The sequence below is a fragment of the Panthera pardus genome, unplaced genomic scaffold, assembly GCF_024362965.1.
Source record: "Panthera pardus isolate Hobbes unplaced genomic scaffold, ASM2436296v1 HiC_scaffold_21, whole genome shotgun sequence".
Classification (NCBI taxonomy): domain Eukaryota; kingdom Metazoa; phylum Chordata; class Mammalia; order Carnivora; family Felidae; genus Panthera; species Panthera pardus.
Window position 1 is genome coordinate 54,965,752 of NW_026526777.1, and position 18,512 is coordinate 54,984,263.

The 18,512-nt window shown below is 51.4% G+C and overlaps 1 protein-coding gene across 1 annotated transcript; it reads left to right on the top strand.

Annotated features, from left to right (window-relative positions):
- Window positions 1-3,176: 3,176 nt before the first annotated feature.
- MYOC (myocilin) lies at window positions 3,177-17,509 on the top strand. The gene is made up of 3 exons (XM_019424744.2): window positions 3,177-3,860; window positions 14,108-14,233; window positions 16,179-17,509. The coding sequence occupies exons 1-3, from the start codon at window positions 3,299-3,301 to the stop codon at window positions 16,961-16,963; spliced, it is 1,473 nt and encodes a 490-aa protein (XP_019280289.2). The 5' UTR covers window positions 3,177-3,298; the 3' UTR covers window positions 16,964-17,509.
- Window positions 17,510-18,512: the final 1,003 nt, after the last annotated feature.

An 18,512-nucleotide genomic window follows, 5' to 3' on the forward strand; every position in this document is an offset into this window, starting at 1 on the left:
AGAGCTCCAGCAGCTGAAGCCCAGTGGGGGATGAGGGGGGGTATGTGAACCCCACAGCCACGTTTTCTTTTCCTGAGCATTTGCCAGGGCCCATAAAGAGCACTGGGCGGGGGGTGGGGGGGGGGGACCGATGGTAGCTCTCGCCTGGCGTTCAAAACCTGGGTTGGACCAAGTAAAAATGCTGGGATTGTTCAACTCTTCACCCCGACCCCCCCCGACTGGCACCCACGAGGCTCCTCAGCGACTGTGTGACACGACTTTTGTGCCATGGACTGGCCTGCAGCGCAGGGGAGATAAAGGAAAGGAGAGGATGGAGTGTGGGCCAGAAAGATGAAGCTGCAGTGAAGCGCAGTGGGAGGTGACCAGTGGGAAGAGGCACGGGAACTTTGGGCTGCGCGCTCCTGGGTTGTACCAGGCAGTGCTGTCGCCCGGAAAGGAGCTCAATCCAAGAGAAGTCAGAACACGGGACCCGACGTCTCTATTGTTTCTTTACAAGCAGAGTAATCCTGAGCAAGCTGAAGGCAGGAAAATTACTTAATGTTTTTCTTTATCCAGAACTCCTTTCCTCTGTGGATTGCTCCCCTAAGGAACAATCTTAGTTCTCTTAACAGGAAGAAAACATTCCTGAGAGTAGAGCCGAACAGACTTGAACCAGTTCTCGCTGACTATTTTGGTAATGTTTATTATCGGATTCGGGAACCATTTTGGTAATGTTTATTATCGGATTAGGGAACGGAGAATAGGACCATCTAATCAGCAGTAAACAGGCACCCATTTGTAAATGTCTCAAGTTCAAGTCTGACTCTAGAACCAGGTAAGAACAGAATCTTTTGAGCAAAATGTATTCTCCCAAACTCGAGGTGAATCTGCCAAACACTGAAGATGTTTTTGGTATCAAACCACAGAAATCGCTCAACGGCAAACATTATTTTTAAGTTACCGATGAGGCTGCTACACACGTTCTCATTTGCACAGACCTCCTCTTAGCACATTCAGTGGGTTTTGTCATTTGTTATTTGTTTTCTCTTTAGGTTTATTAATAAAAGCAGGGAATGGTTAGCCTAGGGTAGGAAAAAAAAATCTCATCTTTATTTTCACTACCTTCTAATTAAATTTTAGGTTTAGCATTTCATTCCATGATAGAAATAGCCATAAATCCAAAGTTGTAATAGCAGTACCTGTATTATCATTACTGATAGAAATCACAGGCATTTTATGTTACATTGCGATTGGTGCAGATACCATGCGATAAACAGCATTTACACTCAAACTACTTTGAAATTAGACATCCCTTCCTATTTTTAAAGTGTTTAAAGACCAAGCTTGTTTTCAAGGTGCCTGGGTGGCTCAATTGGTTAAGGGTCCGACTTCTGCTCAGGTCATGATCTCACGGTTTGTGGGTTCGAGCCCCGTGACAGGCTCTGTGCTGACAGCTCAGAGCCTGCAGCCTGCTTCGGATTCTGTGTCTCCCTCTCTTTCTGCCCCTCCCAATTCACGCTCTTTCTCTCTCTCAAAGATAAGCTAAACATTAAAAGATAAAGGCTTTGTTTTCAATTTTTTTTAGTATGTGTTTGTGTGTGTGTGTGTGAGAGAGAGAGTAGGGGGAGGGAGAATGAGTAGGGGAGGGGCAGAGAGAGAGAAGGAGAGAGAATCCCAAGCAGGCTCCGGCTGTCAGCACGAAGCTTGACTTGGGGCTCGAACTCATGAACTGCGAGATCATGACTTGAGCTGAGATCTAGAGTCAAATGCTTAACCTACTGAACCATACAGGAGTCCCTAAAAGACCTTGTTTTTATTTTTATTTATTTATTTTTGAGACAGAGAGAGAGCATGAACAGGGGAGGGGCAGAGAGAGAGGGAGACACAGAATCGGAACCAGGCTCCAGGCTCTGAGCCATCAGCCCAGAGCCTGACGCGGGGCTTGAACTCATGGACCTCGAGATCGTGACCTGAGCTGAAGTCGGATGCTCAACCGACTGAGCCACCCAGGTGCCCCAAGACCTTGTTTTTAAAGCGTCAACAAAGATGGCTGGCTGGCTCAGTGGTACAGCATGTGACTCTTGATCTCAGGGTTGTGAGTTCAACCACATATTGGGTGTGGAGTCTGCTTAAAAAAATTAAGTGCTAATAAATGACATGCATATTTCAAATTTTCAAAATATTTTGATAGTATTTCAATATCTTGTGCTTCCTTTGCAGTCCTATACATTTTACACATTTAAAAACATCTTCCTGGGGGCATGGGTGGCCCAGTCGGTTAAGCATGCAACTGTTGATTTCGGCTCAGGTCATGATCTCACGGTTCTTGAGATGGAGCTGTGTTGGGCTCTGCGCTGACAGCCCAGAGTCTGCTTGGGATTCCCTCTTCTCTCTCTCTCTCTGCCCCTCCCCCACTCGTGCTCTCTCTTTTCTTTCAAAATTAATAAATAAACCTTAAAAATAACAAAAACATCTGCCTGAGAAGGGTTCCATAGATTTCATCAATGAGAATTGAGGTGCTTTTGCGCACACACACACACACACACACACACACACACACACACACACACTCGGTAAGAACTAGTCTAGAGCCTATCACTGACTTAGGTGCCTGATGTGCTGAGACCAGAATTAGGAGGTTCTCCCAAATACACACCCACACTTGTTGTAAAGCTCGGGGCAAGGGAGGAATTCTGCTTCCAACTGCTTTTACAGGATCGCTGCTCCCTGAAGCTGGGCGGCATGCTGCCCTCGTGTTCTGGCTGGCTGTTAGGTGTCTCTGTCACTGCCACAGGGACAGAGGGACTGTGTCTTAGGAACGGTCTGCATCCCCCGTTTCTAGCACAGTCCGTGACACAGAGCAGGTCTCAATAGAGTTTGCAGAGTAAATGGAAATACAAACTAGAAATAAATCCTTATTGAAACTGACACACAAGTAGTTCCCGTTGGATGAAGTAGGCGCGTGTGAATGCGTGGGCACAAGACAGGGTGGGGATATGGGGGAGAATATCAGAGGGATACGGGGTGCATAAAGCGAGACGTTCTTTTTTCAAAGAAATTCGAAACAGACTTCTGGAGTGTCATATTCTAAGAGTTTTGCTGGCCGTGAGAAAACAATTCCCCTGTGCATGGCCCCACCCAGCCTCACGTGGCCACCTCCCCCCTCCAGTGCAGGGGTGGCTCTCCAGTATATATAAACCTCTGTGAAGCCAAGGCGTGAACCGGCAGGGCCACCCGTCCAGACACCTCCCAGAGGAGGAGAGCTGTCCTGGGGAAGCCTTGCCCGGTCTCTGCACATCACTGCCGCTGCAGGCCCGAGATGCCAGCCATCCAGCTGCTACTTCTGGCCTGTCTGGTATGGGGTTTAGGGGCCAGGACAGCCCAGCTCCGGAAGGCCAATGACCGGAGTGGCCGATGCCAGTACACCTTCAGTGTGGCCAGCCCCAACGAGTCCAGCTGCCCCGAGCAGGGCCAGGCCATGTCAGCCATCCAGGACCTGCAGAGAGACAGCAGTGCCCAGCGGGCAGACCTGGAGTCCACCAAAGCCCGGCTCAGCTCCCTGGAGGGCCTCGTCCACCAGCTGACCCTGGACGAGGCTGCTGGGCCCTCGGCGACCCAGGAGGGGCTGCAGAGGGAGCTGGGCGCCCTGAGAAGGGAGCGAGAACAGCTGGAAAGCCAAAACAGGGAGCTGGAGGCTTCCTACAGCAACCTCCTCCGGGACAAGTCAGCTCTGGAGGAAGAGAAGAGGCGACTGAGAGAAGAGAACGAGGATCTGGCCCGGAGGCTGGACAGCAGCAGCCAGGAGGTGGCAAGGCTGAGAAGGGGCCAGTGTCCCCAGGCCCGCGGCACCCCTCAGGATGTGCCATCAGGTTCCAGGGAAGGTAAGAATGTGGGGTGAAGGGGTCCCCGAGTCCAGAAGGTGGCATGGCTCATAGTGACCTGTTACAGGTGGCCCAGGCTTGCTCTCCCGCCCTCCCCTCTCTCCCGGAGGCTGCACGTCCAGCACGAGGCAGACGAATCCAGGGGAGCAATCAGCCTCACAGGTTACTAGTCATCTCGCTCCTGGGAGCTCTGTTCGGGTCAGCGGTCCCGAGCTCTTGTGGCTTCCGGGACGGTTCTCACAGTGACGGTAAAATGAGAAATAGGAGACCAGGTGAGACGTATATGTAGATGATCAGTAGAAGGTTCCCAACTAGGCTTTTTAGAAAACTACCCCTTCGGTGGATCTTTCTTTGGAGACTGTGATTCCTGCCTCTTGTTGTTAAAATGACCTGACAATCGATTTATGAAATCATGATAGACGGTGGGGATTTTTTCATGTCCTTTCTTGGCAAAATAAAGAGGTGGTGACTCTTTGTCGGGTTCCTCAATATGTTGTCTTTGCGAATTTTCGGCCTTTTTGCCCAATCCGAGGACCTCTGCTTTTAAGTCACCAGGCAACTCCTTGAGGTGGCTCTTTCTAAGATGCTGGGCTGTTCGTCCTTGTCCCTGCTTGAAGGTGAGTCCGTGAGTGTTGGCTGCAACGGGGGGCACACTCTCCCCATTAGTTGGGAAGATAGTATTTGTGTCACTTTTTTTGAAGCTGTGCTCCCAAATATTCACTGTTGGAGAAGTTTTCCAATCGGGAGGAAACAAGCAAGCAAATCCAGCTGTGGGACAGTTAGTGCAGACTCTTCAGAGATGTCACCATCAAGAAAGAAAGGGGACAGGTGGATTGTTCTAGATTGAAGGAGGCTAGAGAGATGCGGTGGCCAAATGCAGTGCCTGGCTCTGGACTGGCTCCTACATCCAGGGGAAAAAAAACCCTTTCCAAGGGACAGGCTTGAAATCACTGATGATATTTGAATATCGGCTGCTTCTACGGTCATGCTATTGATGACTGCTCAGTTTCTTGGGCGAGAGATGGTGTGGTGGTTAGGGAGAGTATCTTCCGAACATACATACTCAAGTCCTTACGGGGAAGGTGTCAGAATGGTTGCAATTTCCTTTCAGGCGGCTCAGCAAAGACTGTAAATATGGAAAGAGTGACAGAAAGAAAGGTAAAAAAATGCACCAAAGTTTTCACAACTGGTGACTCTCTGTGAATAGCACGTGGTGAGGAGGGGGGGACTTATTGTACTATTCTTTCAACTTTTCCAAAGGCTTGGAGATCATCAGAATAAAACAGTGGGAAATTATTTTCTAAAAAGGCTTTCTACATAAAAGGCAAAGTCTGCAAATAAGCGAGACTGACAAACATCAAAGCCTGTATGTGACCTTGGGCAAGTCCTTTACCCTCTGGACCTTGACTTCTTACCCCTTACGTGCTAATGAGATTGTCTACCGTGAAGGATGTTTGTGGGGCTCACGAAATAACTCTAAGGTGGAAAGGATTTTTAAAGACCCCGTATTGCTGTAGTTGGAAGAGATTTGATGCTAAATTTTACAACAAAAGAAAATGAGGCCCGAAGGGCCCCGGGTTGCTCGGTGATCAGTGGTCGCACTAAAACTTGCTGAACTCGAGTCTTTGAGCACAAATAAAAGAATTAGTATTAATAGGAACATTATGAAGATTACTTATTTCAGACTGTTCAGTGAATGGAGTCACATTCTCAACAAAAACCCGTGTGTGTGTGTGTGTGTGTGTGTGTGTGTGTGTGTGTGGAAACAGAGGCAAATAAACAGCCTTTTATTGTCCTGTGGGGTCATTTAACAAGCCTTGGGGAATTTATGAGATGTGTTCTCTAATTTTACATTTCTTTTTGTTCTTTCCAGCTACTCTACTTTTGAAATAAGGACAACAGCCCATTAGAGTGAACTCCAAGCTTGGAAACTCTTTTTAGCCTTGGGCTTTTTTTTCATGAGCAGGAAATTACATTAGCACAAGAACGTAAAGCTGCAAAGGTGGCCTGGAAAGCATCTGATCCACTGGCTCATTTGTGCAGATGTGGAAACTGAGGCCCAGAGCTGGTCCATGGCCACCTAGCCAGCTAAAGGCAGAGCCAAAACTCAAATTCAGTTCCTCCCCTTCCTGAGGTCCAGCGGCCCTTCGGGGACCCTGAGGTGACCCCTGGTTTATAGAACCTAATGGCAAAAAACAGGAAGTGTGCATTTAAACATCAGGGAAAGAAATGTTTGGAACCAAAGATAGGCTTCGAGGTCTTAAATCTGAGGGTAAAGAAAGGGCTTTCTGGGCAGCTGGGGGTTAAGTGTGGCTGTGCTCGATGCAGGGGCGGCAAGAACTGAGGGCGAGGGCAGGGGAGGCTGTGGGAGCCCAGCCCAGGGAGGCCACAGAAGGTGGACTTTTTCTTCGTCTGCCATTCAGACTGTCACCACCGCTGTCTTTATGGTGTAATTGTTACATAGAAAAAAGATCTTCTTAGAATCACAGAAACCCCTTGTTCGTGTGTGTGTGTGTGTGTGTGTGTGTGTGCGTGCGTGTGTGAGAGAGTTGAGATAGTATATATACAACTTTGTCGTAATAATTTTGCAGCAAAGTGTCTGGAAACCTATTAAATAAGCCCCAAGAGAAAAACACAGATTACCACAAGATCTCTCAGAGTCAGTTAGCAGTGTCCCAAGAGAAGCCCACTTTTCCCTTTACTTTGTGTCTGCTTCAGTCTGTACTTCCCAGAGAGAAGCCTGGGGTGGGGGCTTTTATGCAGTGATTTACGTGGGTCTAATCCCAGGGAGTTCAGGAATCAGGGGCAGGGGAGACTGAGTCAGAGAAGGAAAGCGAGCACATAAGGAGGGAGGGGGCATTCCCCAGTGGGTCCCCACAGTGGGTGGTGGAGTCTTGACCCCACCAAGCCCTGCCGGGGAGCTGTGTAGAATGAGGGCACCCGGGTGGTTCAGTCAGTTGAGTGTCCGACTTCAGCTCAGGTCATGATCTCACAGTTCGTGAGTTCAAGCCCCGTGTCGGGCTCCGTGCGGGCAGCGAAACTCCTGCTTAGGTTGGGATTCTCTCTCTCCCCGTCTCTCTCTTTCCCTCCCCACTTGTGCTCTCTCTCAAAAATGAATAAACATTTTAAACAAAGAAAAAAAGAATGCAGCCGAGGGAGGGAGCATTCATTCGTGGATCCCGCTCCCATGATGCACAGATGTGGGCACCAGACTGGCTCTTGTGGAGTCAGAGAAGCTGGGGCAGGGCAGCGGAGGCCAGGTCCTGGCCGATGACACCTGCACACAACAGGTTGCCACGGCAATGGCTGGGAAAAGGTGGGCAGGACATGGAGGAGGAGCACCAGAGGTGTTCAAGGCAAGGGCTGCAGATAGCAATCCCCTGTGGGGGTGACCACACAGATGAGAGGTAGCGGGCAGAAGCAGGCAGCACGCTGAGCGCAGTAAACGCGTCGTGACGAAGGGCTTCTTGTGCTCCTGCTGCCCTACTATTTTAAAACGCCGTTTAATGATTATAACGTTTACCCGTACATAATATTTTGGCATGCACATTGATCCCAGAGACAGTACGTGTTGGCGTAACACCCGGGACATTAGTCTGCTGGCTAATCTTTGCTTTCCTGGGAGTTTCTGGCTTAAGCTCCCTAGAATGTGTCTGCAAAGCAGAGGTAAGGGACAAAGGGCAGAGCATGCAGAAAGTTTCCAGAATTTTGCAATAAGCATGAACTTTTCAACCATGGAAGGACTGAATCTTAAGAGAAACAAACAAATAAAAGCCCTAAAAATTTTTTAGCTATTGGATACAATACAGTCCTTAATATTTTCATAACCTCTTTTTGTTTTCTCCCCATGTTCAGAAGGAAATATGAGCGATTTTTCAACATTCCAGAGAAATTTTGATTTTGACACATTTTTATCGAGGACATTTTGTTTATAGTTTGAACTAAGAATACTGAGGCTCAGAGAGGTCGAGTAACTTGCCCAAAGTCACACAGCAGGGACATGGCAAGCCCGAACTAGGAAGCTACGACTCGGGCCCAGTCCTGGCTCCTTCACACAGCTGCTTCCCAGCCTTTGCCCCGCCACCGCCGCCCCCCCCCCCCGCCCCCGACCCCATGCATCCTCTCCCACAGGCCTCAGTCCTCATGCCAGACGGCTCTGCCCTGGGAGCTCACCATTGCCAGATGCTCTTGGCTGAAACAAGCAGGAAGCAGCCAGCTGACTTGTCAGCCTACCATCTCACCTGCCAACCGAGAAAGGGCCTTGCTGTCGTTCTGGAAGCCATTCCCTGACTTAATGTTTCACTATGGATCTTGTTTACTGCTAAGAAAGCAAGTGAGGTGTGGTTCCGGCAAAGAGGGAGGAGAGGCGTGGGGATGGGGCAGAGAGACGGGGGGGGGGGTGGGGGGGGTGGGGGGGGGTGGGTGGGAAGGGGGACGGAGGAAGAAAAGGGCCCTCTGTGCAGAGCTGTGAGGCCCTCGGTGGGACCAGGAAAAGAACTCAGCAGCAGCCACACACCGGGGCCACCTCTTCTTTGGCAGCCGGCCAGAAGCCTGGGATCCCTAGAGTGTGCCACCTGGGAGCTGTGCGTGCCACCCACTGGCATCTGAGCTCGGGTCCAGGAGTGAGTCACTCCCCCCAGTTCTGAGCAGCTTGTCTGAAGCTGCTGGAAAAGCCTCAGGTACGGGTCTGTGTCCAGTCAGGGCATAGACTCCACGCTGCAGGTTACATCATGGCCTTTTAGTTTTTATTTTATTTTTTAATTTTTATTGATTTATTTTTATATGCTTGAGAGAGAGAGACAGAGAGAGAGACAGAGAGAATTAGTGGGGGAGGGGCAGAAGGAGGGAGAGAATCCCAAGCAAGCCCCATGCTCAGCTCAGCTGGGAACCCGACTGGCGACTGAAACTCACTGCCGTAAGATCATGCCCTGAGCTGAAATCAAGAGTCAGATGCTTAACCAACTGAGCCCCCCCAGGCGCCCCAGGGCCTCTTTTTTTTTTTTTTTTTTTTTAATGTTTATTTTTGAGAGAGAGAGACAGAGTGTGAGGGGGAGGGGCAGAGAGAGAAGGAGACACAGAATCCGAAGCAGGCTCCGGGCTCTGAGCTGTCAGCACAGAGCCCGATGCAGGGCTCGAACCCATGAGCCATGAGATCATGACATGAGCAAAAGCCCAACGTTTAACTGGCTGTGTCATCTAGGCATCCCCGCCAGGGCCTCTTAATAGAAAGAATCAGGTAGAATGAAAGCACAATATGAGCTGAATAAGTAAGCTCTACCTGGCACCCTCGGGCTGAGGGAAGGTCCCAGAGGAAGGACAAACTTGGACCGGGTCAGGCCTCACAGAGGAAGGTGAGGGCCAGCCCATCGGATAGCAGAGAAGCTGGCCACTTTGTCCAGGCTGGAGCCGAATGGCCGGCTCCGGAGGGTGACCGTGGTGTGGGACAGTGGGGTCAGGGACGGCTGCGGAGCCGGCTGGGGGCCTGTAGAGGAGGCCGGCAGAGCACGGGGGGCCTCTGCAGGGACTCTGGGTTCCATGTTGACAGGGCTGTGGAAAGGTCATGGTCGGGCCGAGGCTGCAGGGTCACAGAGGAACCGAGTCTTGGCTGGGGCAGGACTCCACCAGATGTCCTCACCCTCACACGGCCAACCCAGCCTCCCTCCACACCCCCCCAACTTCCTTCCACAATCTCCCCCCAGCGCCCTCTACTGAGGAAGCCTGACATCGTGCTCACTAGAAAGGAGAAATGCCTCGTTTTTCAGAAAGCATATATGGAAGTGTGCATTTGGCACCGAGGGGCCATCAATTTATAACCGACCAACCTCCCCACCGCAGGGAGGAAAGGTTCACAATTGCCATGGCCTTGACAGACCCGGGTTCAAATCCTAGTCCCACCACTAACCAGCTGTATGGCCTCGGGCAAGTTACTTAACCTCCCTGTGCCTCAGTTTCCTTTCCTGCAAAACGAAGAGAATATCGTCGGCATCAGGACTGTTATGTGGGAGAGAGGCAATGACAGCGAGCTCCTAGCACAGTCCCTGGCTCGCAGGAGGCACGTAATAAGTGGTGGCAATAATTACATGAGGTGCGGACTGCAGCCCTAAAGCCTTCTTCCATTTTTTTTTTAAAAGCTGTGAAAGTATCAGATCACATAAAGAATTTATATGAAACTGCTTCAAAAGGTGGAAAGAGCTATAAATACCTGTTAATCATCCCTTTCCCCAAAGCATCTGTTTTCAGTATTTCGGGGCCAGTATGTCAGCTGTCTTGGGACAAGTCTCCTGGGAGAATGCCTGTTCGGGTTTGTTTCCCCCACTTTCTCCCCTCTGTGGGTAAAGAGGGCCTTTCTCTTAATTTTCTTCTCATTGATCTGCAGGCGTGTCCCTTTCCTTTTCTCGGCCTGTGTCTATTTCTCAGTAAGTCGCTACGCCCCGTGATCACCCCGGTCACGTTCACAGGATAAGGCACTGTGCACCAGATGCACAGAGGAAGGGGCCGGCACAGGGGCCGCGTGGCTCACAGTGGCCCTAGTATGGCAACCGTGGGTCCTGGAGCCGAAAGGTGGGGACCTGCGGTGGGGCAAGGGAACTCTCTAGAAGTTTTGTACAGCTGCCACTGCAGTATTTGTCTCTCACCTCACACTGCCTACACTCGCTCCGGTGTTCTGAGAATGAATGGAAACAAAAGAAGTTTGGAATTGTTCTGAGGAATGGTCCGTGATGGTCCAAGGAAAGGTACAGAGGAAAAGCAAACAGCTCACCTCAGGGAGTTTGCTGATTTTGAGAAGTTGCCTCTGCTCAGCCTGAGAGGTCGGCCAGGCACGGCAGGGGCAGGGGGTGAGGGGAATGGGGGGGGGGGGTGCTCCCCATAGCCAGGGGTCAAGGCTCCCTCGCTGTGTTTTAGGCCTAAGAGAGCAGGCGTGGGGGTGGGAGAGGCAGACGGAGAGCGGGGAGGCCTGTGCTCCAGGAAGCAGGAATAGTTACGAACCGCTCTGCTCTTCCCTCGAAGACGAAGAGGTCCCTCACTCTTACCTCTTCCTGGCGGCACAGAAGAGCAGGGAACCTCAGACACCCCGCCCCTCTGCCATGCTGCCCACAGGCAGCACCAATTCCCTGGCTCAAGTGTGGGGGTCGCCAGCCCTGGACAGGAAGGAGTGGCTGGTGACAGTCCCCAAGTTGGTCTGGGAAAAATACCCATGAGCTAGTGAATCAGCCTCTGCCCTGTCAAGGCAAGCTGGGAGTAAAGAGCAGAGGAGCTTCCTCACCTCTGTAGATCTTCAGGCAGACAGAAGGAGATTCAGGGAACCAAATTCATTTCCCAGGACGCTCGCGGAGACATTTGTATCGTCCAAGGGGACCTTGTTCCCAAAGCAGCGTGGAGTGAACCCATGTGACTCCTCAGCCAGCCCATGAATTCCTCAAGGCCATGGACAAGTGTATCTCATTCACCCTGTATCTCCACAACCGGCACAACCTTGCAGTGTAGGTGTCCCGGAGGGGCTGGCTATTTAGATGGATGGGCAGCTCCCCGAGACTGGGGACACTGAAGACCTGCCATGTCCTTGGGGGTGTCCCCACTCGCCCCTGGAGTTTGGGCTGCATAGCTAGGATGCCCTCAGTTGGCCACACATTTTGGCTGAAGGCTCTCAAGTGCTCACACAGCCCACTCTGGACTGGGGGACACCCAAGCAGGAGGATGCAGGCCCTCAGGACAGTCACAGGCCTGCAGAGAGCAGGGCAGGCGGCAGCCGGAGGGGGGCCACGGCTCAGCTACACAGCCCCTCACAAGCCTGAGAGCTTTTTTTTTTTTTAAAGTTTGTTCTTTTATTATGCATGTGCACGCGCCTGAGTTGGGGAGGGGCAAAGAGAGAGGGAGAGAGAGAATCCCAAACAGGCTCTGAGCTGTCAGCACGGAGCCCGATGAGAGGCTGGAACTCACAAACCATGAGATCATGACCTGAGCCGAAATCAAGAGTCGGATGCCCAACCGACCGAGCTCCCCAGGCGCCCCAAGCCTGAGAGCTTCTAGGCTGGATAGGAAGTGTTCCTCACCGCCTTCTGGTACTGTCGTTCACAGAAGAATATGTGGCTGAAGACTGATGAAATGTGGCAGAGCCAGAAGGGTTAAGCATTCCATTGTAATCTGTGCCTGAAAGGCAACTTGAGCTAACAAGTGACAGAAGACAGAATGTCTGCCTGACCTTCTCCGCTATGCAGGAGCCCAGCCCCAGTCACCACACGGACTGCCCTCAGGGCCAGTGGCGTGGGAGCCCCAAGTGGGGCGGTCACCCCGGGGGCCGAGAACTGACTCAGATGGCCAGCAAGAGAACAGGCCACTATTCTAAGCATTTTATTCTGATGCTCTGACGTCTGGGCCTCGCAGATTAGCCAATTCCTAGAGACAGCATTTGACTCACCTGCCAGCTCACTTCTCACGCGCAAGCCCACCCACCCAGCGTCCGTGCCCCACCCGGCCTCTATCAGTGATCACAGTCAAGGGCACCGTCCGCCTGCCCTCATCTCCTCCGAGCCCGGTACCAGACAACCAGGGACAGCCCCTATGCCCCAGGCCTGCTGAAATTATTCACACCAGCCAATCCTAAGCCTGTTTACCTGGCCTGGCTCATTCCTTCCCTCAGGAAAAAACAGTAAAGGCTCCTGCCCATGTTCCCCTCCCTCCTGAGTGACCCCTGGCGCTTCCCCCTGTGGGCCTTAGGGTGTGGGTGTGCCTTCCCACTTGGGATCAGTGCCTTCCCCTTGGGATCAGTGTCTTTTCATCAGCAATCAGCTCCTGATCTGCTGGCCTCACCAGATGTACCTGCGGTGGCTGCTGCTTTTTTGTCCCCCAGGGACTCCTGTATAACACTGACCCTAACGCAGAGTACCAGTGTGTGACACGGTGTGGTAACTTTAGGTCTCACCAGTGTCTCCCACACACACCCCTTCCCTTCTCTACGCACAACCCCCGCCCCCGCCCACAAATTCCTATAGGAGCCCTGCACACTTTCTCCTGGTCCAAAACTGGTCTCAGCAAGGGTTCTGACAGCATATTTCAATCGACCATGTAGAGCTGAATGTATTACTTCTTATAGGAACATTTGCATCATGACCAGGAAGAACCTTATGTCATGCAGGGAGTTGTTAATTGTTGAATTTCAGGCATCCCAGAAAATGCTAAGGGCCTTCTGAATATCCCGGGATCACACTTCACCTGCTAATAAATTAGACCCGCTAGTGGGAATTATTTTAATGGGCACGAGCTTACTTTATTTTGAATACCCTACTCTGTGCTAGGCATGTCGCTATGCAATGTATTATTTGTGAGCTTTTTATCATGGAAATCTTCCACACATTCATAACAGTAGAGAGAACATGAACCCCAGTCCTGACAGCTGTCCGATGAGTCTTTTTTTTTTTTTTAAATGTTTGTTTGTGAGAGAGAGAGTGTGAGCAGGGGAGGGGCAGAGAGAGAGGGAGACACAGAATCCGAAGCAGGCTCCAGGCTCTGAGCTGTCAGCACAGAGCCTGAGGTCGGGCTCCATCTCATGAACTGTGAGATCATGACCTGAGCTGAAGTCGGACGCTCAACCGACTGAGCCACCCGGGTGCCCCAGAGGGAGAGAGAATCTTAAGCAGCCTCCATGTTCAGTGTGGAGCCGACTCGGGGCTTGATCCCATGACCCCGGCTGGGGTCATGACCTGAGCCGAAATCAAGAGTGGGATACATAACTGACTGAGCCACCCAAGCGTCCCTTGTTATCTCTTTTTAAAGTTTTATTTATTTAATTAATCTTTACACCCAGCATGGGGCTCAAACTCATGACCCCGGATCAAGAGTCACAGGCCCTCTGACTGAGCTAGCCAGGCACCCCTATGTATCTATTATCTTTTTTTTTTTTTTAATTTTTTTTTTAACGTTTTTATTTATTTTTGAGACAGAGAGAGACACAGCATGAACGGGGGAGGGGCAGAGAGAGAGGGAAACACAGAATCGGAAGCAGGCTCCAGGCTCTGAGCCATCAGCCCAGAGCCCGACGCGGGGCTCGAACTCGCGGACCGCAAGATCGTGACCTGAGCTGAAGTCGGACGCTTAACCGACTGAGCCACCCAGGCGCCCCTGTATCTATTATCTTAAAACAAATCTCAAACATCATCTTATCTCTGGAAGCCTATTTAAATACCATCCTCAACATAGTCATTGGGCCATTCTTCCTCATAGTACGAGTTTGTCTCTTTCTTTTAATATAGTTTCTAAATGGAACGTGGAGACCGTCAACTTCCAGGAACTGAAGTCAGAGTTAACTGAGGTTCCTGCTTCCCGAATCCTGAAGGAGAGTCCATCTGGCCATCCCAGGAGTGAAGAGGGAGACCCCGGTATAAAATTAAATTTCTTCCCTTTTGTACACACGTGGTCGTGATCCGTGACTAGCTCTGTGCTCAGAGTTGGTCAGCCCACTTTGGGGGGAGGGCAGGTCATCAATGAGCCCTGGCAGAGAGGAGGGAGGGGGGAGAGGAAGAGCCCCTCTCTGCCAGGAAGAGCCCCTCTCTGCCAGCTTTCCAGGGCATGCTGGCAGGCGTCCGCCTTTCCCTAGCAAAGCCTTACATCTCATCACCCACGTGGGGGGTGGTGGGCTCAGCTGGGCTGCAGAGGGTGGAGGCTTAGGGAGGGGTGAGGGGTGGTGGGAAGAGGAGAGATATGCTTATTTCACCCACTTGATTGCCACATAGAATTATTTTATTTAAAAAGAATTTTTTTTAATGTTTATTTTTGAGAGAGACAGACAGACAGAACATGAGCGGGGGAGGGGCAGAGAGAGAGACAGGGAGACACAGAATCCCAAGCAGGCTCCAGGCTCTGAGCTGTCAGCACAGAGCCCGACGCGGGGCTCGAACTCGTGAGCCGTGAGATCATGACCTGAGCTGAAGTTGGACGCTTAACCGACTGGCTCTGTTACTAAAGGTATCTTTTCTGAACTTTGGGTCCTGAGGTATTGCCCCCTCTCCCAAGTGTTCCCTGAAAGCCTGACTTTAAGGCAAACACTGTGGTTTTCAGAAACTGTGACTATCCGTGTCATGGACAATTATTCCAAGCAGAAGAGCATGTATGGTGGTGGGAAGTTTTGAAATACCCAGAGTAGGGTTCCCTGAGACATGAGCAGCAGAGACTTCCCATTTTCTAGAAGGACATTGAGAAAAGCACAGAGATCCGTTGCATTTATTTCCACTGAATCTAAGTTTTCAACCATTTCTTCACTACATTTAAAAAATTATGTTCAGGTTTTATTGTATTTAAATGGTGCCTAAACTATGTGGTCCATTGGTTAGGGCTTGAAGAACTTCATTTTATAGAGTTTATTATAAGGACTTGATTTTTGTTTCTTTTTTTTTTTTTAATTAAAAAAATTTGGGGGGGGGATGTTTGTTTATTTTTGAAGGAGAGAGAGAGAGTGTGAGCAGGGGAGGAGCAGAGAGAAAGGGAGATACAGAATCCGAAGCAGGATCCAGGATCTGAGCTGTCAGCACAGAGCCTGACGCGGGGTCGAACTCACGAACTGTGAGATCATGACCTGGACTGAAGTCAGACGCTTAACCGACTGAGCCACCCAGGAGCCCCTTGTTTCATTTTTCAAAATGAAGCAAATTAGACAGGAAAGTCATAAACAGTAGTATGATGAATACCCGTGAGTTCCCACCCGGCTTAAATCAAATATTAGAAACACAGTTTGAAGCCCTCGGTACAGCCTTCATCTTTACAACTGACAGCGAGTAGGAGAAGTTCAATCCGTACGACATACTGAGCACATAATATTCACTGGGCATTTACTCTATACCAAGCACCTAACACGTGTAATTACATTTAAAGTTTACAACGTCTCTACTACCCAAAACACTATACCCCTTTACAAATGAGAAAGCCGAGGTTGAGGGGGCTGAGGGACTTGAAAGTCACACAGCCAGCGGATAGCAGAGCCTGACTTTAAAAGTTTTTAATTTATTATTTATTTCTGAGAAAGAGAGAGTGCGAGCCGGAGAGGGGCAGAGAGAGAGAGAGAGAGAGAGAGAGAGAGAGAGAGCGAGCAGGCTCCACGATGTCAGCGCAGATCCCGACCTGGGGCTCGAACTCACAAAACCGTGAGATCATGACCTGAGGCGAAATCGAAAGTCGGATGCCTACCTGGCGGAGCCACCCAGGTGCCCTGGCGGAGCCTGAGTTCAAACCCAGATGCTCTGTCTCCGGCCTTCTGGCTTTTACCACTTCCATGTGGTGGAAAGGTGGCGGAAAGGCGTTTTACGCGTCGGTTTGCCTTTCATTCACCAGGATGCGGAGAACTGGTTTGGGTAGGGGAGCCGCTCACCCTGAGAAGAGCTGAGACAATCACGGGCAAGTACGGCGTGTGGATGAGAGACCCGAAGCCCGCCTACCCCTACACCCAGGAGACCACGTGGCGAATCGACACCGTGGGCACGGACATCCGCCAGGTGTTCGAGTACGACCTCAGCAGCCAGTTCCTGCAGGGCTACCCTTCCAAGGTTCACGTGCTGCCCAGGCCGCTGGAAAGCACGGGGGCCGTGGTGTACCGGGGGAGCCTCTACTTCCAGGAGGCCGAGTCCAGAACCGTGATCAGATATGAGCTCAACACCGAGACAGTGAAGGCTGAGAAGGAAATCCCCGGGGCGGGCTACCACGGGCAGTTCCCCTATTCTTGGGGCGGCTACACGGACATTGACCTGGCTGTGGACGAGACGGGCCTCTGGGTCATCTACAGCACCCAGGAGGCCAAAGGCGCCATCGTCCTCTCCAAACTGAACCCGGAGAGTCTGGAACTTGAACAAACCTGGGAGACTAACATCCGAAAGCAGTCAGTGGCCAATGCCTTCATCATCTGCGGCCGCTTGTACACCGTCAGCAGCTACTCGTCACCCGATGCCACCATCAACTTTGCGTATGACACGGGCACAGGGCGCAGCAGGGCCCTGACCATCCCCTTCAAGAACCGCTACAAGTACAGCAGCATGGTGGACTACAATCCCCTGGAGAAGAAGCTCTTCGCCTGGGACAACTTCAACATGGTCACCTACGACCTCAGGCTCTCCGAGATGTGAAAAGCCCCTCCTACCGGGAGGTGATGCGGAGGGCTCCTGAGGGGAGAGCCAGCCAGCCGAAGCCCACGCGGCTCTTCTCTGCTTTCTGAGCTTTCGTTACTAATCCAGAAGAATGCGCTTCGTCGCCACGTCTGTGTGGAATTAGCCACCGGGGGGTTTAGACGGTTTCACAATACATATACTTCCTTCTGCCAGGTTTCACAGGGCTGTTGACCCAAAACGGTTCAAGCTTGGTGGTGATTTGGGGCCAAAGCTCTAACGCATAGTCGTCTCATCGTGAAAACTACAAGGCTTTCTGTAAAAGGCCCTCCCTGGCTAAAAGAGGAGAGTCTGGGCAGAACAGCTCGCCCCGTTGTGGCGTCCAGGGTCATTCCCTGTACGTCGCACGGTTACCATTAGCCACGACACAAAGCGGCACTTCTAGAGGAGGGACAGCTCCTGCAACCTGTGCCGAACATATGCATAGTCGGCTTCTAATGCTTCACGCGGGGTCCAGTGGGTGTCACATAACCTTTGCCCTGGGAAATAAAGTGATCTTACACACCATCCACCTTGAACTTTGTGGGATACTTTGCTTAGGAGGAGAGTACGGATTCCAACCATCAGATAATTCCTTTGGGTTGGGAGCTGTGATTGCCGGATGCTAAGGGTGTAGGTGTGCGTGTGTGTGCGCGTGCCTGTGTGACTGAGGGGCCTGCACCTGGTTTTGAGGTGCCACCCAGGATGACACCAGGCAAACAGTGGAATTCACCCCTCCCCCCCATCCCATCTCCTGGTGCTCGTGGTCTTTCCCCAGCTCACCCTGTCTTCACCCTGGCTCTTGTTTGCTGTCATGGGCATGGATTTCATAAACCACAGCCTCAGGGGAGCAAATCTTCTGCCACTAATTTTCAGTAACCGAACTTCATTGCCCTCTCGCGGTGCCGTCGTACCTAATGGTAGAACACCCTCTCTTGCCAAATCAGCTTGGACTCTGTCCCACTAGCAGGTCTTTAGTCAACTCGGGTTTTCCCTCTTCCTCCTCCGGCTGGCACCTGTGCTCGAGAGAGCCAGGGTGTGGGCACGGGGGCACGGAGGGAGAGGAATCCAGCCAGGGTTTCCTATCACAGCTGCTTTTAGTCATCAGCGCAGGGTCCAGAATTTGCTGCCCACACGCATGTCTCCGTATCCAGTTCCAGTCCCAGTGTCCTCCACATTCTGACGGCCAGCCCCATCACATGGCCTGCTTCTAGCCTGTTCTTGTCCCATCAGGAGCTCTCCTGCACCCCCGGAAACCCAGGGTGCTCAGGCCCTTTCTCCTAGATCGACCTCAGTTTCCCTTTTGCTCTTCTGTGGGTACAGGGCCACTTGTCTTGGACCTTCGCCACCTACACAGGATTTACCTGGACACAAGAACAAGTCGCTCTGCCTTCTCATGCCCCAAATCGTGTGCCCCAAAGCCCTGACAGAAACGCTCTAGAATCTAAGCTCTCTTTTGCTCCCCTTTCCCCTTGCTTCCCCCAGGCTTTATGCAGCCGGCAGGGATGCGACGAGCCCTTTATTTATCTTC